This window comes from Chaetodon trifascialis, chromosome 10, assembly GCF_039877785.1.
Source record: "Chaetodon trifascialis isolate fChaTrf1 chromosome 10, fChaTrf1.hap1, whole genome shotgun sequence".
In the NCBI taxonomy this organism is placed as follows: Eukaryota; Metazoa; Chordata; class Actinopteri; order Chaetodontiformes; family Chaetodontidae; genus Chaetodon; species Chaetodon trifascialis.
The window spans coordinates 12,493,757-12,515,535 of record NC_092065.1 but is presented as its reverse complement, the minus strand read 5'-3'; the positions used below and the strand labels follow the sequence as shown (position 1 = coordinate 12,515,535).

The 21,779-nt window shown below is 41.5% G+C and overlaps 1 protein-coding gene across 1 annotated transcript in view; it reads left to right on the top strand.

Moving 5' to 3' along the window:
- The first annotated feature begins 1,807 nt into the window (after window positions 1–1,807).
- fkbp16 (FKBP prolyl isomerase 16) overlaps window positions 1,808–21,779 on the top strand; it is a 30,576-nt gene continuing 10,604 nt past the window's right edge. Inside the window, exons 1-3 of the mRNA XM_070972403.1 lie at window positions 1,808–2,667; window positions 2,940–3,109; window positions 5,141–5,229. Of these exons, the coding sequence (XP_070828504.1) occupies window positions 2,199–2,667; window positions 2,940–3,109; window positions 5,141–5,229 (728 nt within the window). The 5' untranslated portion in view covers window positions 1,808–2,198. The remainder of the gene's footprint in view (window positions 2,668–2,939; window positions 3,110–5,140; window positions 5,230–21,779) is intronic.

Sequence of the window (21,779 nt, the reverse complement as noted above, 5' to 3'; positions counted from 1 at the left end):
TTTGAATTAAACTTTATTGTCATTGCACAGAGCACAAATACAGAGACAACTAAATGAATTTTTGCATCTAACCAGAAGTGACGCAGCAGAGTAACATAGATACGCGTAGATTGAAGAGTAAGGAGTGGATATGAATGTGCTTAATTATACACAGCATGAAGAAAAACATATACAGTGCAGGTATCAGTACAATGAATAGTGAGGCATTACATACAAATCATTATGTGATGAGATCATTTAAAGTATAAATTATGAGAATACTCCATTACATTGTATTCAAAATTTTACTCAAGTAATACTACAGAGGTATAATCAGCAAAATGAACTTCAAGTATCCAAAATAAAAGTACTTATTGTGTAGTTGGTATCCTTTTCAGAGTGTTACATTGTTATTCGGGCAGCAACTAGCAGTTGTTTTCAACATTGATGAATCTGGCGATTGTTTTCTCAACTATTCAATTATTTGTTTTTGTTTGTAAAATTGTAACACTGTCATATGTTGGAATCTGGAATGTAACTGTAGCTGTCAAATAAAAGCAATGAGGTAAAAAGTGCAATATTTTCATGTGAAATGTAAACAAAAGAAGTCAACTGAAAGTAACCAAAAGTGAAGTAAAAGTATCTCTTTTAACACAATGACTGTATGCGTATTATGTCTGTTTGCGTCAGAGAAATTAAAAGACAGATATGGAATTTGGATTAATTTAATCCCTGATGGACAACGTGCTTTAGCTGTGGATTAAAGAGCAGCCTCACAGTCAGCAGTGCAGCCTTTATTTACAACATGTTTCCTGTCTAACTATTAGTAGTATTATCAGTCTACTTCTGCTCCTACAGGACTAATATTTCTCCACAAACCTTTTTCTTCCAAGATTAGAAATATGATTCAAAGGCATTTCACATGACAGGCAAATACTGGATGTAACGTGTGATGTTTTGTTATTTTTGTCATTTTCCTTTGGTAAAACGTGAACTAATGCATCAATCTCACAGCTGGATAACATTTGCTCTGCCATTTGTTTGCTGGAAATGACAGATTCATAAGGTCTTCTAAAGCCTTAATAACAGTCTTGTGACATTTTAATCAATGTTGTCTTTGACCTGTTCTCATTTATCACCCTCCATGAACAAGCAGATGTTTTTATATCTGTCTTGGGGCCTGAAGACTTCATCTTTTAGATGAATGTGTAACGCAGTGCTTTATTTTGAGAACAAATATTAAGTCCACTTTTCTTACAGTTGTCCCAACACATTATTGCATCCTAGTCATAGTCTGCTAAACTCACTGGTCAACAGGTAAATACTTATACTGTACTGTATACTTTTACAGTTTAACGTTTATCTGCAATTTAAGGCTCAGAAACATGTAATCTGATTTATTTTCTCAACCTGACAAAACAAACATCATTTACTTACCTCCCCGGGTTAAAAACATAGCACTTTTTTCAGTTTTCAAGAATGATTGTGATTATACCCAAATGAATTTAACACAATGACGTGAAATGTGTGTATCCTCCAGCAGTTTTACACCATACAAACAGTGTATTTAATATGTAATCTAGTGTTAGTTTTACAGGCTGCTGCTCTTCCATGAATCTTGTGGCACTTCTTAAAAAGTGAAAATAAAAATCTCCCAGCGTACCTCAAAGCAAATTAAGTTAGAGCCTCTATCTCCCAAGATCTTATTGGTAGATTGCGTTCATGGAAACTGCGTTATGGGGCACGACGGTGAAGTCATTAAGAAGCTTACAGACGTTCTGGCAGATTAGGTTTTTCTCTTCTAATCCTGCAGATTACCACTGTGCAAGCCTGTTGGCTGGGAGTGCTTCGTTGCGCTGCACAGTTTCTTTACATTGATCATTTTTTTGTTGCCGCAACATCACCAAACTATGTAGACTAAGACGGGCACAAGCGGGAGAGAGAGGAGGTCAGAGTACAGCAGAACTGCAGGAACTACGCAGCTGCCGGCGGGATGAAGCTTTTCAAAAACCTGTAGATGTAGCCAGGATTTAGGAATGCACTCTGAGTTGGATTTAATGAAGCACAACATGTATTTAAGTATTACATTACAGAGATGTTCTTTTTGCTTTGACATAGTGTAGGTGGCAGAAGTTGGTTCACAACAGAAGTACTAACCTGCACTTAAGTGGAAGATTGGCTGGACAAGAAGGATCATCTCTTTTTGAAGACTGGTGCAGATGGTGTCCATTGCTCTCTGTAGTGAAATGGAGACAGAGCCATGTTGTGAGGAGCACAACAACCCAGCAGTGGAGCCTACAGAGCCTGAGGTAAGAGATGCCATTTCTGAGACTGCTGACAGGGACAGTCACACCGAGCTGCCCTGTGGGGCTGCAGGGGAAGGCGAGGGGCTGTTTAAGAAAGAGCAGGCTGAAACGGAGAGCTGTGGAGGAGAGAGTAAAAGTACTGAGATAAAAAGCCCCTCTGATCCGGGGCAAGAAAGCGGAGGCGCAGAATGCAACGAACGGAGGAAACTGAAAAAAACAAACAGCTGGAAGATGGTACGGTTCCAAGACCCTTCTGTGGATGATGATGTGCTGGAGAGGGACAGCTCAGCAGAGTGTCTCTTTCCAGAATATGCAATGAAGGAGTGGACTTCCTCGACCTTTGAGGAGCTGTTCATGGCAGAAGATTGGCAGGACATCACAGGTGAGGATACAGCAGTGAAGGCTAGACACACACTTTAGGTGTGGCGTTGCTAGATCTCTGGCATTGCTGTCTTATCAGTTGTGCTTTACTTAACTCTAACCTTTCCATTTCACTTTGGATTAAAACTCTGACCACAAAACAGGAAAAGTGACCAACACACGACTGGCATCAAGCTTGGTGTGTTTGTGGCTCTTTCTGAGCACATGTTTACTAACTGCTAGCAGATTAACCGCACCTGCTCCTACATGATATTCTCTTCTTTGCTCATGCAGAGGACCGACTGTTGAGGAAGAAGGTGCTGGAGTCCGGGGACCTGCACATCCTGAGCCCCATCTGGGGCCAAGAGGTTACTGTGAAGATGCAGTGCGTCCTGGAGGACCGCACCGTGGTGGAGAAAGACAGCAAGCTCGTCTTTGTTATTGGAGAGGGAGATGTAAACCAGGTAAAAAGCTAACCCTTCAGTTTTCTTGGACAGGGTAGTTTGTAGTGCTTATATTTCACCACCTCAATAGACTTTGAAATGGGTAAATAAAACATGAGGGGTGCGTCCCAAATCCTACCATTTCTTTTTACTTTTAGTACGTACTGCAGCTGCCCTTACAAAGTGTTACGTGCAGTATATATACAACTGGCACATACGACCCTGATTCCGAAGTTGGGACACTGTGCAAAACATAAATAAAACAAAAGTGATAACTTGTTAATCCTTTTTGACATGTACTCATTTAATGTTTGACCTCATCAGCTTCATTGATTTTTGTAAATATAAGCTTATTCTGAATTTGATGCAGCAACACTTTTCAAACAAGTTGGAACAGGAGCAGCTAAAGGCCGGGAAAGATGTGGAATGATCAAACACCTGTCGCAGTTAATACTGCCACATTTGAATTAAAATGAAAAATAATGTGATTTGGAACGTTGCCAAAACTTTGTATGAGCCCTACTCTCAGCATCTCTTTGCAGAGCACTGTGGGTCAGAATAACCGGAAAAGCACACTTTCTCGTGTATTTTTTCCATATTGCAAAACATGAGTGGATGCAGTAGGACATCCTGACATTATTGGCATACTGCCTTTGACCTACTTTGTACTGGGACATAGAAAGTCTTTTTCTGCTATACTGAATAGTACGGTCGTTATGGTATTGGAACATTGTATAAATGTCCACAGCTATGCTAACATCGATTAGGCTGTTCTAAATGCTAGCATTGGCACGCTAACAACACAGTGCTGCCATGCTGATGTTAAACAGGTATAATGTTCACCATTGTGGCCATCTTAGTTTAGCGTGTTAGTGTTCTAACATTTTGTGCCATCCCTTTTAACATTTATCAGCAGGACTGACTATTAGCGATTTATTAGTATTAGTTGTTTTCACTAGTTGAAATGATATTTCAACATGTCAGAATGTCATTTCCACAAATTCAAATAAAAGTTTATCTAAGATATCTGTAAAACAATTTCTACATGTCCAAAATGTATTTTATATTTAATCAAAGCTGATCTGAAGAAATCTGTTGTTTAGTTATAGACATCTGTCATTCCTGTTTCATTAGTAGATTGCCACTAGCCAAATGTAATTTCCCATTTTAGACTAAACAGCTGCATTTCAGACATGGATGACATAACAAACCATGTCAGATATCTGGGCGTCATTTAATTAAAATACCACAAAGCTGTTGTTGTTGATGATGTTGTTGATGCAACAACAATTATAGATATCTACAGTGAACATTTCCACTATTAAGAACTGTAATTGAATTTAAAAAGAAGTCAATGCTAAAAATTGACGGATATCTAAAAATTTCCACTAGTGAGAAATTAATTGTTTTTGTCATGAATTGATGTTTTGGCATGGATTGTAGATATCAAACCAAAATTACATTATGGGTATGTTGGCATGGAATAATAACTACACAAAATGCAATTGTTGATATCTACAATTGCTATTACTGCTGCTGATTTAATGTTAAAAGGGTTTGCCATAAAGATTTGGTAAGTAGCACAAAACACAAAGTGTACCTGAGGCTGATGAGAACATCATTAGTTTTATGGGTTAAACAGTAAAATATTGGAACGTGAATGTGTCAGTACCAAGTTTCAATCCATCATTACATAGAGACATTTCACTCAAAATCAGAAATGTCAACCTCATGGTGGTGCTAAGGGAAACGTCGCAGGATCACCCAGATCGCTCCAATTAATCCTGTGGCAACCACAGAAGTGTGTACCAAATTCTCTGGCAGTCCGTCTGATCAATGCATTTAAATCTGAACCAACTGACCCACATTGCCATCCCTAGAGCGAGCGTAAATAAAATAGCTGGTCGGCACGATTAAAACTTGAAATTTATCGTCAGATGTTTTAGTCAACGAGGACACTGAAATGCATGATGCAAAGATATGCTTAAATGCATTTTGTTATTGTGTAAAAAGTCAGTCAGTAAATAACATGCTGTTAACTGACACCTGCAGGCCCTGGAGGAGTGTGTCATATCCATGCAGAAGGGTGAGATCACATTACTGCTGGCAGATTCACAGTATGCTTATGGACTTCTGGGAAGGTAAGGATTTCCACATTGTTGTTGGTCAATGATAGACTAATGAATTAAGGAGAATGTAGAGGCAGAAACAAGACTTGGCCGGCTCTAATTATTTCTAAGTATCATCCCACCAACAGGCCCAGGCCTCTTGTACCTGTTGCCGTGGGGGCAGCCTGGTTATCCAGGGGTAGCAGGGTTAATGAACCATAAACAGGAGCAGATGGCTTCCTCCTAACACCATTCAGAGGCAGCCTATCAAAGGTGTGTTTGTAACCTCCCAACCTATGGGAGGACTACACTCATATTACAGCCAATGGTTTATAACCTTTACACCATTAAAGAGCCAGTATAAACACACAGGAGATTGGTGTGCCTGACAAAAAACCCATTGTTTATAGTTTTAAGGTTTACTTTAGAGAACCTGAACAAGCAAGGACGAGACACAAATGCACCACAGTGATTTAATGAGACTGTGTGTAATTACATATCAGTGAAAATATTAAAAAAATCTTGTGAGATGGGACCAGTCGGAAAATATCATAGCAAATGTGTTTAATGGGATTTAATTTGTTTTCCGTTTGATTATGTAACAAATTACGTTCTGTCGTTCTCACTGCCGTGAGGTTTTTTAAGCCGACGGTAATACACTGTATATTAAGCAAGGTTGTGACCATTCATTGAATTCTGAAAGCAATAATATCAGGTCTATGTCAGTGTTTGTACAAGCCCACACCCATTCGAGTGAAATGGCATTATTTAATAGTTTCAAACACTCAAGCTAAAGTCGAGTGTGCTCTGTGAGTGAACAGCAGTTCAGTCAGCTGAAACACAAGATGTAGTTAATACAAAAGCTTGATAAAACTCTGAAGTGAAGAGTTCAGTGTTCATGTTTAAGGATACGAGCTGTGCTACGTGTAGGACACATTGTTCCATTAACAGAAAAGCTGCACAGAGGAGTAATGCATAAAAACAAACATGCACCCAGAATTATCATGCGGCAGTAAAAGCTTTAGAAAGGTGCAGGACACAGAGTTAAATTCAGGATTAGAATCCAGTTTTACAGGCTGAAAGAAAAGCACTACATCTGAACGCTGTTGACAACATAATGATCAAATGTCCTGAACACTGAGTTGTAAAAGCATGTTTTCTTTTTTTTTTTTTTTTCCTGTGTGTGCACTACACTGTTTCAGCCTCTTCTGTGTGTGTGAGGTCCTGTTTGTTTTATGGAGCGCTGTGAACGGGATGATGGGACACGGGGTGTGTGAGGTGAAAGCGAGAAGTCTCCGAGGTGTTATCTAGAGTCTCGCCCTCTGTCGTGTGTGGAGAACGAGGCCAAGAAAAAAGGGAGAGGCGGCGGGAGGTTAGTTAATGATTGTTTTGATGCAGCTGATTAGGGTTGTGTGCTGTGGAGTCAAATTTAGCCGTACCATAAGGTAGACAATCACAGCTTCGTGCCAGCTCTTTAAACATGATTCAGCTACTGAGGTTGCTGGTTGCCCTGAATGTAATTTTCACCAGTCGCCCAACTTAAATCCATTAGTTAATGATCAAGTTAGTGGTCAGAGTGAAGAAATCGTCCAACACATATCTCGCTGTAAAACTCTCTAAGCTTTAGCTGCCAATAAGCAAATTTTGTTGTTGTTTGTTGCTGTTTTCCCCATCTTAAGTCTTGGTGCTAAGCTAAACGAACTGGCTGTAGCTTCATATTTACCACAGAAACATGCGAGTGGTACTGATCTTTTTGTGCAGCTCTTTGAAAGAGAGCACATAAGCGTTTTCCCCAAAATGTCTTTTTTCCTCCAAACAAGACTCCTACATTATCGAGAATGTCATGTCGCTCTGTAGAAACACATCCTCTAAACATGCCCGTTGAAGTCAATTACAAAGGTATTTAGTAGATCCATTATTTGAGCAAATAAGCTGACAAAAATATGGATCACATGTGGTGACAGACAACATGTTTCAGGGTAGATTTGACAGCTCCAGCGTGTCTGTGCTGGAAAATGACAATGAGGCAAAATCTCATTAGCCTCTCTCTGTTCCCTGACAGATGCATTGATTGAACTCTGTCAGTCGCCTGTTACAAACAGTGCTGCTAAGAGCACTTCACAGTTATTTATCAGAACAGTGCGCAAAGCTGGTCAGGCAGTATGATTCAACACAGCACAGTGGAGTGGTCTGCAGCTCAGTGTGTGGGTGATGGGCTAGCAGCAGCGACTGATGCGATCAGAGCTGCAACTCCTGAAAAGGGTGAATAAGAGGATAATGAAACCCCTGGAAAAGTCTGGAGCCTTTGCCTGATTAATTATAACAGACAAGCTGATCAGGACTAAAGAAACGCTGACATTTTTCCTGAGTCATTAAAGCCTTGACCCTTTTAAAACAGAGATTTGATGAAAGACTTTTTTCGAGGAACAGCAGCATGAGTCAAACTATTCCCCAATGAGACCTAGCACTTAGTCACAGACACAAACTGCCTTCCCTCAGTCAGCAGGTCATTATCAGAGAGCAATGGAAGCTAACATCTGTCGATCTCTGGACAGGCGCAACTTTAACACTCATAAACCCTCCAGGGGCCAGAGGGAGTCTTCCTCATCAGCCCTGCCCACCCCAAAGTCAACAACATTTAGTGTCACAGGCAGCTGCTTGACTTTCATTTAAACTATACTTGCCAAACAAGACACTACAGTGAAATGAGGCTACACTACTTTCATTCCACAGTGTACAGTGAATGCACGTGTTTCAAACTGTATGTGAAAGTCTACACAACACATTTTAAGACTTCTTCAGGATGAAATGGCTCACCGTAAGGTTACTTTGGCCGGCTGTCAACAAACAGAAGCTTAAGCTCCAGTGCTGCCAGCAAAGGTGTTACGGTACTTTACTACCTCAGTGGCACATGTTGAGGTGGAGTTAATTAGACCACTGGGATGTGTCATAGTTAAATTAATCCAAGTCCAGATGGATATGTCAGCCGGTTAATCATTCTACTGTTGCATTAATGTGTCGTGAGGGGATTGTGTGTTATTTATGATAAGTACTGCACTTCAAGTTTATTTTGTGCAAAAATGCTTGACACAAAAAGAAAATGTACATTCAGCACACATGTACCTTATACACTGAGGACACAAGGAAAGTCAACAGCACGAACATAGATTTTTGTTCATTTGTTCTACAAGGAGAACCAAGGCTACAAATCAACCACACATTGCTTATTGGTAAATTTAGATTTGCATATACATGAAATGAAAAGCAAAGCAGAATAAAAAGCAGAATCAGTCACCATTGTACACTTGGAAATGAAAATATGGGTCCCCAGCTAATATCAAACCAGGGGTGATACATTTATGGAAAATTGATACCCAAATAATAAAACCGAGAAGTAGAGGAAAGTTGCATCATTTAACATCCTGAAGACATTTTGTTAGCGTGGTCAACTCAACTTAGTTGCTGGGTTTTAATGGGACATGCGTTTGTGTCACTTGTGATGCTAGGAAAGCTGATTTTGTATTGTATCTACAGAAAGAACTGTGAGGGACCCAGAAATGAACCCTGCTGTATCCCACATTAAATAACAGATAATAAATTAGCTGCAGACACAACCACAACATTCAAGTTTATGAAAGAATGACCCACTAAACAAACAGCCTTTAATGAATCAGCAGAGACACCGTGGAGACACGCCAGATGGCTATCATTGTTCTTTTCAGAGGAGAAACCCAAGCTAGTCCTACTGTGGGAGGAGAGAGAGGAACCTCCCTCTCCTTGTCCCTGGAGGAGGTGGGACTTTTTCAGTCATGATTACAGCGAGCTTACTGATCTTGCAGTACAGTGTCAGGGTGGAGCCAGCTGAATGGAGCTTTGGTTTGCAAGAAAGCACTGTAATTCTTACCTTGATGACTGATGGTTATTGTGCAATATTCATCATCTGTATGTAGGCTGTGCAGTTTAATTTGATCTTGCATGTTTGTAGTTATTTGTTGTGTCAGACTGCCAGGCCTTCATAGTGTGCAAGTAAACAGTGGACAGTGTTAATAGAGGAGTGTAGGTGTAAAAACATCAAGGTGGGTGCTTTGTGGTTTGGTTTGGTTTGGTTTGGTTTGGTTATTAACTGTCTAATTTGTTTCTTATAAACACATCAGACTTTGTCGAGAATAGAATAAGTCCTGGACTTATTTCAGATGATGTTCACCAATCCACCAAACTTTATCAACACTCAGATGTACTAACATAACTAACATGAAAAAAAAAAAAAAAAAACAGCTCCTATGATCCAACTATCCATTTTTGTTTCCGGACAAGGTCAAAATCACTGATAGATGCTTGTATACAAGAGATTGACATGTCAGCACACAACAACGTGTTTTTATGTGACCATTACATCAAACAGTGTTTTCAGCCAAACTGGAACATCCTCGATTCCGACTTATTTGATTTAGGTCACAATTTTGGCCTGTGGAACATCCAGCCTGTATCACAAACTAATTATTCATTAACATTTTTAAGTGGGCTTTGCGTGCAAGCGTTGTGTTTGACATAAAATCTGAAATATTTACCCAGAACTAATAAATAACATTCAGTGAAACGTCTTCTTGGGAATGTGCTCAAGGGGAGCCTTTGTTGACACTTTTGAAGAAGCTTGCATGCATGGAAGCTGCTCACCAAGGCACACCCATATCCAGCGGGGAATGCAGCTGAAGAAGGTTAACAGTGACATTTCTGAGGGAGGAAAGACATGTAGACCGAGACAGTCACATAGCAAAGTGGCAACATTTTAGTGTCATGCCGAAAACGTGATCAATGTGATCAAGTCTGATGATGAGTGAGCGTGCTTGTAGGCGTAGCCACTTCTGGAGACGAGAGAAATGTCATGGCTTATGACACATTTGGTCTCTGTGCAGACAAAATGTGTTGGATAGAAGAAAACGTGTGTGTGCATTCAGGCATTAATTAAAATGTTGGCTGCATTTGTGATTGTTACTGTGTGTGTGTGTGTGTGTGTGTGTGTGTGTGTGTGTGTGTGTGTGTGTGTGTGTGTGTGTGTGTGTGTGTGTGTGTGTGTGTGTGTGTGTGTGTGTGTGAATGACTGTTCTTCCTCTTCTTGCAAAACAATCTCTCTCTTCCTATCACCCAATGTAACAGGATGCAAGCAAGAACTGGCTGTTCTGCTTTTCATTTCATCAGGCACTTGCGAGCAGACAGGTACGGTGACTCACTCCCCACAGAGCTGGACTGGAGTCTGTCACTTTTATGCACACGAGCCCTCCTCCCGTCTCTACATACGTACGCATGTTGTCCACTCAGAAATTCTCTGAGGTGGAGTTCCTCTCTGCGCTTGAAGGTAGTGTGACTCACTCTGCAGAGCCACCTGGCTCAAATGAATAATGTGACCTTTGAGACGCTCCTCTGTTGGAAAACACAATGAGGAATCTAAACCGGTCTTCTCCACTTTGCTGTTTCCGCTCAGCACAAATGACTAGTGCAAACCAGCGGCTGTTTGGAGTAGAAGAGTATTCACCAGCATGATGAACACGTTTCTTCGTTTTCCTGTTTGTCCTCAATGAATGATTCCAGCAGCAGCAGCAGCTGAATTCTTGGCTGCGCGGTCACCTGACCTAAACAAGTTTGACTGTAGCTTTTGGGCTGTGTGTGTCTCCTTCCCGGCACAGACACAGCAGGCTGACTAGAAACCACACCCAGACCTCATGCTCCAGGAGCAGGCCTACAAGCACCAACAGCTGTAGCACGCTCCAGATAAGATCAGGCTTAATCAGCATGCGCTCCTCTGTTTGCCACAGCCACTGCCACATTAGTCTGAAGCTTGATGTGTTGACCTAAAGCTCAGAAGAAATGTATGAATTAAAGGTGAACAGAAGTGACTCTTTGTTTTACCTCTGAAAACTAGATGGTGGATTGCTTTGGCACCGCAGCAGTATTTTGCCACTCAGGCCAGTGTTTGAACTGTGCATGTCCCTCATCTAATCTCCCTGGATGTTTACTTTTTTCCCCGACTGCTAGCAGGTTTATCTTTCTCATCGACACAGCCTTGGTTGAAATACAGCACTACCCTCATTTATATCTACTTCTGCTTTCCATGGTCAGGGGGTATTTAGTGGGACTGTAAATCTCCTCAACTGAAATGTGCCTTTATTGAATTTCAGGGAGATAGCCTATTTTTAGAGCAGATAGTGGTAGTAAAGCTGGCTTTGTATTGCATGACCACCTCTTCAGTTAGAGCTTCGTTATTGTCACCTTTCGTTTTACGTTGCACTGCATACATTTATTTTTCACCCACTTTGGAAAGCCAATCTCCCTCTGCACTGCAGTCCTTGTACCTGCTAACTCTAGTGCTCAGTTGTCAGCATGGGAAAGGTGCTGACTGAGGTTGGTAGGTTTTCACCAGAGGGATGTTGAGTTATTACAAAAGAATTAAAACCCACAGTGTGATGAGAGCAGACAGGACATTAGTCAACATAATACAAACCACTTCTCACTGTAATTGAGCAAAACAAACATAACAGCAACACAACCGCCACTGCACCTTTGAACTTCAGCTTGTTGTATTGCTGTAATTTTTTCTTTATCAAGCCTGTTTTTTGACAGTATTTCGTATAAATATATACAGTATATACAAAACTATGCATTTTAGAGCAACAGAAAACTTGTCTAGCTGTAGAGTCTTCGCCCTCCTCAGTCCTCCCTGCCTGCACACCAACACCTGTGTCCACTTATGTTTCTATTCAGCGTTTCTTATCAAAATGCACTGAGTGTGTCCTTGACACAGGCAAGAACACATTCCATTCTCCAAAACATGCAGCTTTTTTATTATTATTATTATTTTTTAATCTATGTTTATTAGTTAGCCCTCCTCTTCTTTGTGAGTGCACTGCTTGGCTTCTTTGCATGCTACATCCGCCAACTGTTGATCAGCATCAAACCAGTGCCAGGACTGTATGTTGCAATGCCCCAGTGCCCATGTGCACACACAATACAAACAAAATAAGCATCCACTTGTAAAAATATTACTCCAGAACACTACTAGTGGTCAAAAAGTCTACATGGTAACTTTACATAATATTGCATCAATACCTCAATGTAAAAAAACATCCAGTTCTTTTGAGATTAGACATTTTTTATACATGCTTTTTCTTATCAGGCTTCCTTATTCCTCATCAGTTCAGCTCCTGGTAAAATAATTGTTAGTACTCAAAAAATGTGGACAAAATCTCCTGTAAAGATGTTTCACACTAAAAAAATCTAATTACTCAACAAAAGCAGATCATCCATTTTTTCATAGGCTCCAAATCAGACAGGCTGATATGTGTACCTGCTGTCCCCTCACCTCTGATGTGTAACACCAATACGCTGCTGTCAAAACATGCTGTCTGTGCTGAACACTGACAAGACTGTCATGCTTCACTGACATCACTACCACTAGCTGTGCAGTGTTGTATAACCACGATATTGCGACAGAGTCTGTTTTCCAGAGCATGGCATGCAAGAGGAACACACGGGAGAAACACACGTGAGATGGCGCTTCAGCCCCACCGGCACCTTTCCTACCCATGCCAGGCACTCTTTTTAAATCATCCATGCCTTCTGTGCACAAAACATTCAGCCAGGGAGAGAGAGATTAGTGGAGCATGACAGAAAATAGTTATGTGTGGCCTTAAAGTAACTTAATGTGCTCTTGTTAACAGACAAGCATGCGCTCTCCTGCATGTTGTCAGCTGGTTGTGACTTTGATGTATGATGTCTAAATTAAAATATAAAAGCACTCAGAAAAAAAGGATAAGATTATTTTAAAACCTTCACCTTGTGAAAATGCGTTTCAGGGGCACCAAACAGGCCTGACACCTTTCTGAAGTCACAATTAAAGGAGCTTCACCTGACAATTTTAGAGCTAATTAGCTAATTTTAACACGCAACATTGTATTTAATACGTCAGCTATGATGTTGATCCTGTTATACCTGCTGCATGAGCATATTAGCAATGTCATTGTCATTCTGTCCTAATAGCATGCTGATGTTAGCATGTAGCTCAGAGCACTACTGTGCTATATCACAGAGCCACTAGCATGCCTGTAGACTTTTAGGCTTGTTTATTTTTTACTGAAATACTTTCATCACTTTTCATGTGTTCAATGAGTGCAAAGAATGTCCCAGTGTGTGATGTTATCCCAATTCGGACAATTACTGAAGTTTGACAGCCGCCTTTTCAGTGCGGCTGTTCAGAACAGCTTTAAACGCTTTTGCCTGCAACACATTGCACGAACTAGTTTGTTTCAAGCAAAGACCGGCTTTTGCTTGACTGTGTTATGCACCCATGGCTTTGTATTCATAGCTGCTTTCAATCTCCCTTGTCATTGCTTAAACACAGAAGCTGTCTCTGGGATGCTTTGACTTCCAGGACCACCCAGTCCCGCTCGTCATTTGTGGCTCACAGAAGTCACTTCTAATAATGATTTTACAATTATAGATACATTTCAATCTCCCAACGAATGCAACTTTCCCCTAACTCGAGCTTAAACAGACTGTCTTGTGATAACAGACACAGAGCTGCCTGGCAGCTCATGAACCCAATTCATGCATCTTTCTCAATTGTAACCCCAGTAGAATGGAAGCAGATGAGGGAGTGGAGGGGTAAGCTGCACACACGGCACACACGGCACACACTGCACACACTGCACACACGTACACAGTCATTCAGTATAGCATAGCACAGCATATAAGCTATATTGTGCCTGATTGTAGAGCTGTATGGCTGCTGCTGTGGAGGGATGTGAGGTGGGGGGTGTTGCCTACGAGCCCGTAGAGATCTGTAGCGGAGTGACAAGTGGCAATGGTGTGTGTGTGTGTGTGTGTGTGTGTGTGTGTGTGTGTGTGTGTGTGTGTGTGTGTGTGTGTGTGTGTGTGTGTGTGTGTGTGTGTGTGTGTGTGTGTGTGTTAGGGGGAATGAAGAGCGTACCGTCAATGGGGACATGGAGTGTGAGTCATCTTACTGAGACGTCAGTACTTCGTCATCAGTCGTGTGCAGCAGTCTGTCACAGGCACACACACACACACACACACACACACATACACACACATTCAGACACATATGCACCCAATAGACTGTCAAATATTCCTCTCAAAGTTAATGACTGGCAGACTCTCACTGACATCTTCACAGCAAAATCAATATCAGATGTGCAGTGATTAAGCTTTAGGGATTAAGCAAGTAGATCTCATTATAAATGAAACCATCTCGGTTGTTTCATAGCACTGACGGGATTAGTTGCACTGCAGTAACGTTTCATGTTGTCATTCCAGATGCTGAAGGACAAAACAAGTGAGCTCCCGTATATCAAAGCATGGCATTGTCTGCGCAGAGAAAAAAATCAGTTTGTCACTATAATAAGAGCAGAAACAGCCTGAAATCCCTTGTAAATAGGCTTCCTGTTTGCTTTCTAAGCTCACAGTGATAAGGGTGACCTATGCCATTGCCACTGGCTATGGCCAACAGAGGTCAAGCTCTTCCTCCCTAAGAAAATGCGTCTCTCTCATGACTGATGCTCCAGGTCTCATAGCGCCGCATAGCCATCAGAGAGAGACTAAAGGAGCGTGCTAATGGCCCCGCTGCATTTGCTTTACTCAGCCCGCAAATAGAGGCTGTTCCTCCGTAACAACCTGACTAATAAGTCAGGAGTTCAGTGCGCTGCTATTGATTCAGCGGCAGCACAGGGAGACACAGCTGCTGAAAGGAAGCTGGATCTTTATTGGTTAGATAACAGACACACACTCTGGTACAGAGGCAGTCATATTTCTCATGTGACAGGAGGGTGACAGTGAATGATAATGATGACGTTTTTGTTTGATGCACGGGCGCCGCACACCTTCAGGAGAGTCAACATGCACACGTAATGTATGTGAATTTCTCTCCAGATATGTCGAACTTGAAAGACGTGAAGGCCAGGTGTAGCTGTACAGGTGCACATGAGTAACAGCCGCGGCTTTAAAGTTACATCTCATTTAATCATCAGTCAGTGAGCGTGATAACTGCTGTGCGTTTGTTGTGTGCTCAATTTGCAAAAACGATATTGGAGAGTAGGTGACATTTTCTCCGCGGGAATTATCTGGTTTCAGCACATGCATGTGCGACAGCTCGGACCTAAAAGGGAAATTAATTTCTGATCAATATCTCTTTATGGCATTTCTTCTCCTGCCAGAATGTCATCCATAAAGTAATGAGCAGCTTGTGGTCACAGACGTTAATGTTCACAACTCTGTAACCACAGAGAGAGGCAAACAGCAACCCTGTGAATGATAATGAATGTCTCAACCATATTTTATGCCCAAATCACACTCTCTAGAAAAAATAAATCTTTGATCTGAAAGCAAGTCAAGTTGATCGTCTGAACAGAAAACAGAAAATACTCTTCCAGCGTTCAGGGATTCATATGTCCACTGAAGTAGGCAGACGTTTGTGTGAAGTATAACAGTAATGGAGGAGGAGGACTTTCATCTTTCAAAGGGAAAGATTTTTGGCTCCTCGCTTAGAATTTGTCGTAACTTAGAGAGCTTTGAAGTTCAGAAGTGAAATCCAAGACTGGCAGAGGTTCAGTTCATATAAACAGTAGACATAACGTTTGTGCAAAGAAAGAAACGAGCTGTCATTGGTTTTAACTGCAGCTTTATGTTCGCTGAGAATCCACTGAAACATCACCTCACTCTCCAGGGCTACACGAGGAATTGCCACTTGACCCCACCATGAACACCTCAGAGACGCCTGCTTGTTCATATTGAGTGGTTATGGATTTAGAGTCAATCCTGGAATAAGACATCTTCTGCTGACAACCTCTGCTGATAAATTTATGTGTAAGACAGATTGCTCTCATCCACCCTAACACAGACCCAGGAATTATTCATCTAGATGGGGCCACATATCAGAGCCCAAACCTGTGAGAGATTTCAGATTATTGCATAAGGTAGAATCTGAAACCTGTCCTACTCACCTGTGAGTCAGAGTAAAGCTGTTGTTTTGTTAAAAAGCTTTGAACTTTCCTCATTCATTCACTGCAAACTGGTGGAGCTCACAGCTGACTTCATGATTAATTAACTCTTAGATTTGAATTTGATTTGACATGAGACTTGTCAAATTTGATAAAAGCGTGCTTGATGCAATTAGATAATTATATTTATCATTCATCACACTTTGCAATTGCACTTTGAAATTTATTATTGACATTGTGTAATGGGGTAATGATTTCTTGTTTTAAGCGCCATCAGGTGACATTTCTTTTAATAGAAATGACTCGATGTTATATCAAAAGGTCACTCATTGTGCTGAAACTGCCGAGAGTTAACCCACTCCACACAGATTCAGGCCGCTTTTAGCCACTTTAGTTAATTGTTGTTGTTCGTTGTACATGGACTGTATGGTATGACGGTTTCCGCAAAAAAATCTGCTGCTACATCCTGTCACACTGTGTCCACACAGCAGGTGTAGCACGAGCACCACGTTATCAGAGCAGCCTTAGTGCTGCATCTGTGTCTGCACAGGAGGCACAGTTTTAAGTGTAGGTCCCCTGCATTTTAGGCATGTGGGAGATGCTTTCTGCCAGAAAGCCCCATTTCTATTGTTCAAATCTAGTTTCGTCAGTTTCACTCGCATAACTACAGTGATTGTGTTTTGGTCTCCCAGTGTGCTTGTGCGGGCAGTTTGCCTTCAGGGCTTTCTGCCAGTAGGGCTTTCTGCCAGAAAGGTTTGAGGAAGTCAGGTAATGTAGTATAAGGAGCAATAAAGGAGTGCATGGATGGGTCAAACACAGGACTTTCACCCAGGTGGCCGTGGTTCATGTCTCGTGCGAACCCAAAAGTCAGCTATGACTTGCTATTTCAACCCAAACTGTGATCTTTTCCTAAACTCAAACAAATCGTTTTGGTGCCTGAAACTAACCATACCGTGGCAATTTCGTGACACTGACCACGCGCCACCAAACTGACAAAATTAGACTTGAAGAGTAAAAATGTGATTCAGGTCACGTTCACGCACACATAGGGTGACTGAATTATGAATCATTACAAGACTCATATGAGCCTGAAAGGCCTCCACGTGAAGAGACGCCGCAAGGCTGCGTTCAGACCAGCTTTAAAGAAGACACTGCTCCCAGACAAACATGGATGAAACAGTGAAGGTTTTAACAATCTGATACTGAATACATACAACGTATACTGAATGTAAACATAATTGTTTCCAAGAAATCTCCACAATGATGTTTGCCCATTATCTGTACTCACACCTTCATGTCCCATTTACAGAAGGCACTGGTCCAGAGTTCACCCTCCCAGCTGCAGTTAGCTACTGTATGTACTGTATTTCCTCTACTTAAAGTCAGTTTCATAAAGTTGTGTAACCAAATAGTCTCTCTGAAATGGTCTGGCAGCTATACACCCCCCCTATTAAACAGCCACTCTGTGCCCTGCAGGTAGTCCAGGGCTGAGATTGGACTCATTTTAACAGGCTAAGGAAATCTGCTGTAGATTATAAGGGGACTTGTGAGCAGCTCAGGAGCCAGGATGTAGGCAGTAGCTGCCCTTGATCCCTGCGAGCGCAGTTTCATTGCTGGAGGAGGAAATAAAAACAAAAAGGAGAGGAAAGCACATGCAGCAGCTGAAACGTCATGTGGGTCACTGGTGATTAGTGCCACACCAGTGTGCTGCCGCGCTGGGCTCAGCCAGTGAGTTAGTTTCCACATCTCTGGCTGTAATAGGAGGCTGTTTTGCAGCAAATTAACTCGTATGGCAGCAAGCAAGGAAAAACAGCTGTGACGTCTCACCAATGCCAGGATTAAAGCTAAGCTCCTTTGCACGACTGCATTGGTGCCGTGTGTCCATCCAACAGTCAAAACAGACACTGAACAACAGCAGCAGCAGACCTGTTTTCACCGCTGTAAAAAAAAAATAAACAGCCTCATAAATCCTCTTGGATTTTGTATTATCAAAGCTGCACACCACATTTTTTACGGGATATTAGTGCGCTATCTGAGGTTGTAACCATAGAAACCAGTGTGAGGTACATCGCTGGCCTTTCCATCTTTTAAAACGAAGAGCGTGACGTCAAAGTGACCACTGTTTTCCCTCTGAGGGAGTTTTTCCTTTCATTCAGAGCGGCGAGGGGCCTGCTTGACAGATAACAGGGTGAGTCAGCGGCACTATCATACAACTTAATGAGGAAGTTTGCTAAGCCACAACACATGAATCAGATTCATCTATAATGAATTCTTAACTTCCCATGAGACAAAAGGGGAGAGCTTTTACGTCCTTATCACATCATTCATACAAACACAAGAAGAATGGAACCATTCCTCCTTTGACTTCATCTGTTTATAGTCACAGCGCAAGAAGTACGACCACGTCAGAGAGCGAAAAGAGAAACAGTGAGTGTCTCTCCAAATGTAAATGACATTTGTTTAATTTCTGTTGTGTGGCAACGTTGTGGCAGAAGGTCACGGTTGAATTTGTGTGCAGCCTGTGCGGACAGCTGGACCGAGGGTGTATGTAGAGTATATTCAATATGACTTCATGTCACAGTTACGTTTATGGCCCGTTTTCAGACTTCTCTCACATTTTTCCACTAATCTAGTGTGCTGGTGTTGTGCTCATTGATGGCTGTTTCCCACAGTGGAAGAAACAAACAAGCCAATCAGATTGTTGGTTGGCTTGGCTCGTAGGTTTGTTGGCAGGATTGAGAATGGGGATGTAACCTTTCTGTGCCATAGCCAGACAAACACAGGCTGAGAAACTGCCACAAATATCGTGACGAACATGGATGAGCTCGACATGGGATGCTCCTTTCATACCCAATCATGATCCTATCACCTGTTACCAATGAACCTGTTCACCTGTGGAATGTTCCAAACAGGTGTTTTTGGAGCAGTCCATAACTTTCCCAGTCTTTAGTTGCTCCTGTCCCAACTTGTTTGGAACGGGTTGCTGCATCAAATTCAGAATAAGCAAATATTAGAAAAATGAAGCGGATGAAGTCAAACATTAAATGTATTGTCTTTGTAATGGCATCCCAACTTCTGGCAGTAGCTTCATATTTATCAGACAGTTCTGAGAGTGGTATCGATTGTCCCATCTAACCCTCAGTGAGTCAGTGTGTTTCCCAAAATGTCAAATCATTCCTTTTCATTTGCATACTCCTTCACTCGACATGATGAAGTGATCCTCGCAAATGCTAGCTGCTAATTGCTACTACTGAAACTTGTGTCAATGTTACAGATACAACTCTAGCCAACATGAGTGAACAGAGCACAGTGATGCAGAGGAAGGTCTGTCACCAACAAAATAGTTGATAAAAAAAAAACAAGACATCGTTTCTATATTCTGACAATCCTCACACATACTTGCTGTTCATGTCGTCACTGTATGTAGCAACTACTTTTGGTATTTCTCATTTGTACAAAGTAGACACAGTCCAGATATTGTTAGCCATGGCTTCCCTGGTGACCTGCAGTACACATTACCATAAACGTGGGCAGAGAAAGTCTATACATCCAGACAGCCAGTCACCTGAACCTGTCTCTGTCTCTCAGTGCCGTCTGAGCTGCTGACTCAGCAAATGTCTCATATCTTCCACTCAGCTCAGCTCAGCCCTCAGGCTCTGTCCTGCCACCGATGGCCCAAAAAAAAAAACAACCTCCATGTGTCTCTTCTCACTGACCTTTTCTCTGGTTTGACTTGGGTCATTTCTCAGCCAGACTGTTTGAAACTGAAGAGGGACTAAACCTACAACAACAGCTGTGATATACAATGCTGGGGAGCAGTGAATTAAATATAATTAAATTAGTCGTTAAACTACATTTTGCAGTAGCTTGCAGGTAGTTCAGCTGCATTCATATTTGCATAGTGATTCCAGTAGTTAAATCACTTATTTTCCATTTTGGTGAAGTTAACTACTAAAACTACAAACGGTTTGGGACCATCAAAGGAAAGCAATTAATTTTTAGTCTCATTTTGCCTTTTTTGACCCACCCTGCCCCATTTTCTTTCATCCTGACTGTTGTGAAGACATGCCCAGACAACGCATTCGTCAGACAGCCACCACCACACACTTGGCCTTTGTGTAGGGCACGTGTAAAAGGGCAGGCGTTGCTCAGTGCTCACACAGCCTCGGCGTCATCATGGATAAACCTCCCAAATCTCAGCCTGAGAAAGAGTCACCACAGCCCTTCTTAAGCAAGTGCATGACGGTGACGGACTCCACCAATAAAACCGACGTTTTTGCTTGTGAGTAATGCAAGTTGAGAGTAAATACACTTCTGCAACAACGTCTAAAGTGGAGTGTATTAACATGACTTTACTAGCCAGTTTAGTGGAGTTTAGGTGAGTTAGCCACGTTGTAATGCCGCATACAGTATAGTGATGTAATTCAGTACATTCATGCACTTCTTCTTTTAACAAAGTAGTTTGAATTACTTTTTAGAGCAGCAGCAGCAGGTTGCCATTTTTGGTTCAAACTGAAATTTCCCACAACTATTGGATATTGTTCACTTTCATAGATGACACAAAAAAGAGAAAAAAGTATGTATTTGAAAGAAATGATGAGATTTACTGCTGCAGAATTCTGGGTGACTTTCTTTGCTCTCTGAGACGACAGTTTGATCAGTCATCTCGCTCATTAAATCCTTGGTCTTTGCTGTGTAGCATGAAGCCGCTGCTCTTTTCCCCCTGAAAGTTAATAAGACAGATATGATATTTCATGAAAATTGAATAATTCCCACTAAAATAATGACATTCTCGTTCGCTTGTGGTGCCAAGTAGCAAATGTTAGCATGCTAACATGCTGAAAGTAAGACGATGGACATGAGAAACATTGCATGTGCTAAACTCCAGTATTTTACTGTTGGCACTCGCAAATTCGCATGCTGATGCTAACATTAACTCAAAGCACTACTGTGCCTAAAGCAGCATTGTGTTCAGGCCACATTTACAAGCTCAGCAGTCGGAAAAAACATCATCAGCCTCCTAGTCGTGATTCCAAGATGGAAATATCAGGAATTTCAACATCTGCCATTTAGAAAAGAACTCTGGCAGCTACATCTCAACACTAATATGATTGATTATATTTAGAATATAAAAAGTGTTTGAAAATGTGGTTCTTTGATTACCCACCACTCCAAATACATATTACACAACAAAATTAGCTAATTTTGACCAATTAAGTGGTGTGACTGCCAAGTTAGCAGCAACCATCTTGGAACAATGCTTAGACACTCATTAGAAATGACTGCATTCCTTTTACTGGAGCAGATTCAGACTAATACTACAAAATATAATCATCATTTTGCCTTAAGTAAGTTTTTATTCTAATAGTTTTGTACTTTTGCTTGAATAACATTTTGAATGCAAGACTCTTAATGAACTGGATGATGACTTTTTCTTAAGTAAAACATCTTACTTCACCCACCATTGACAAGCCAAACCAAAGTTATCAGTCAAAACTCTGCAGCACCGCCCATGCAGGTCCTGACCCTGATCCTCAGAGAGTAGAAAGACTCATGACTACCTCACCATTACACAGTAAT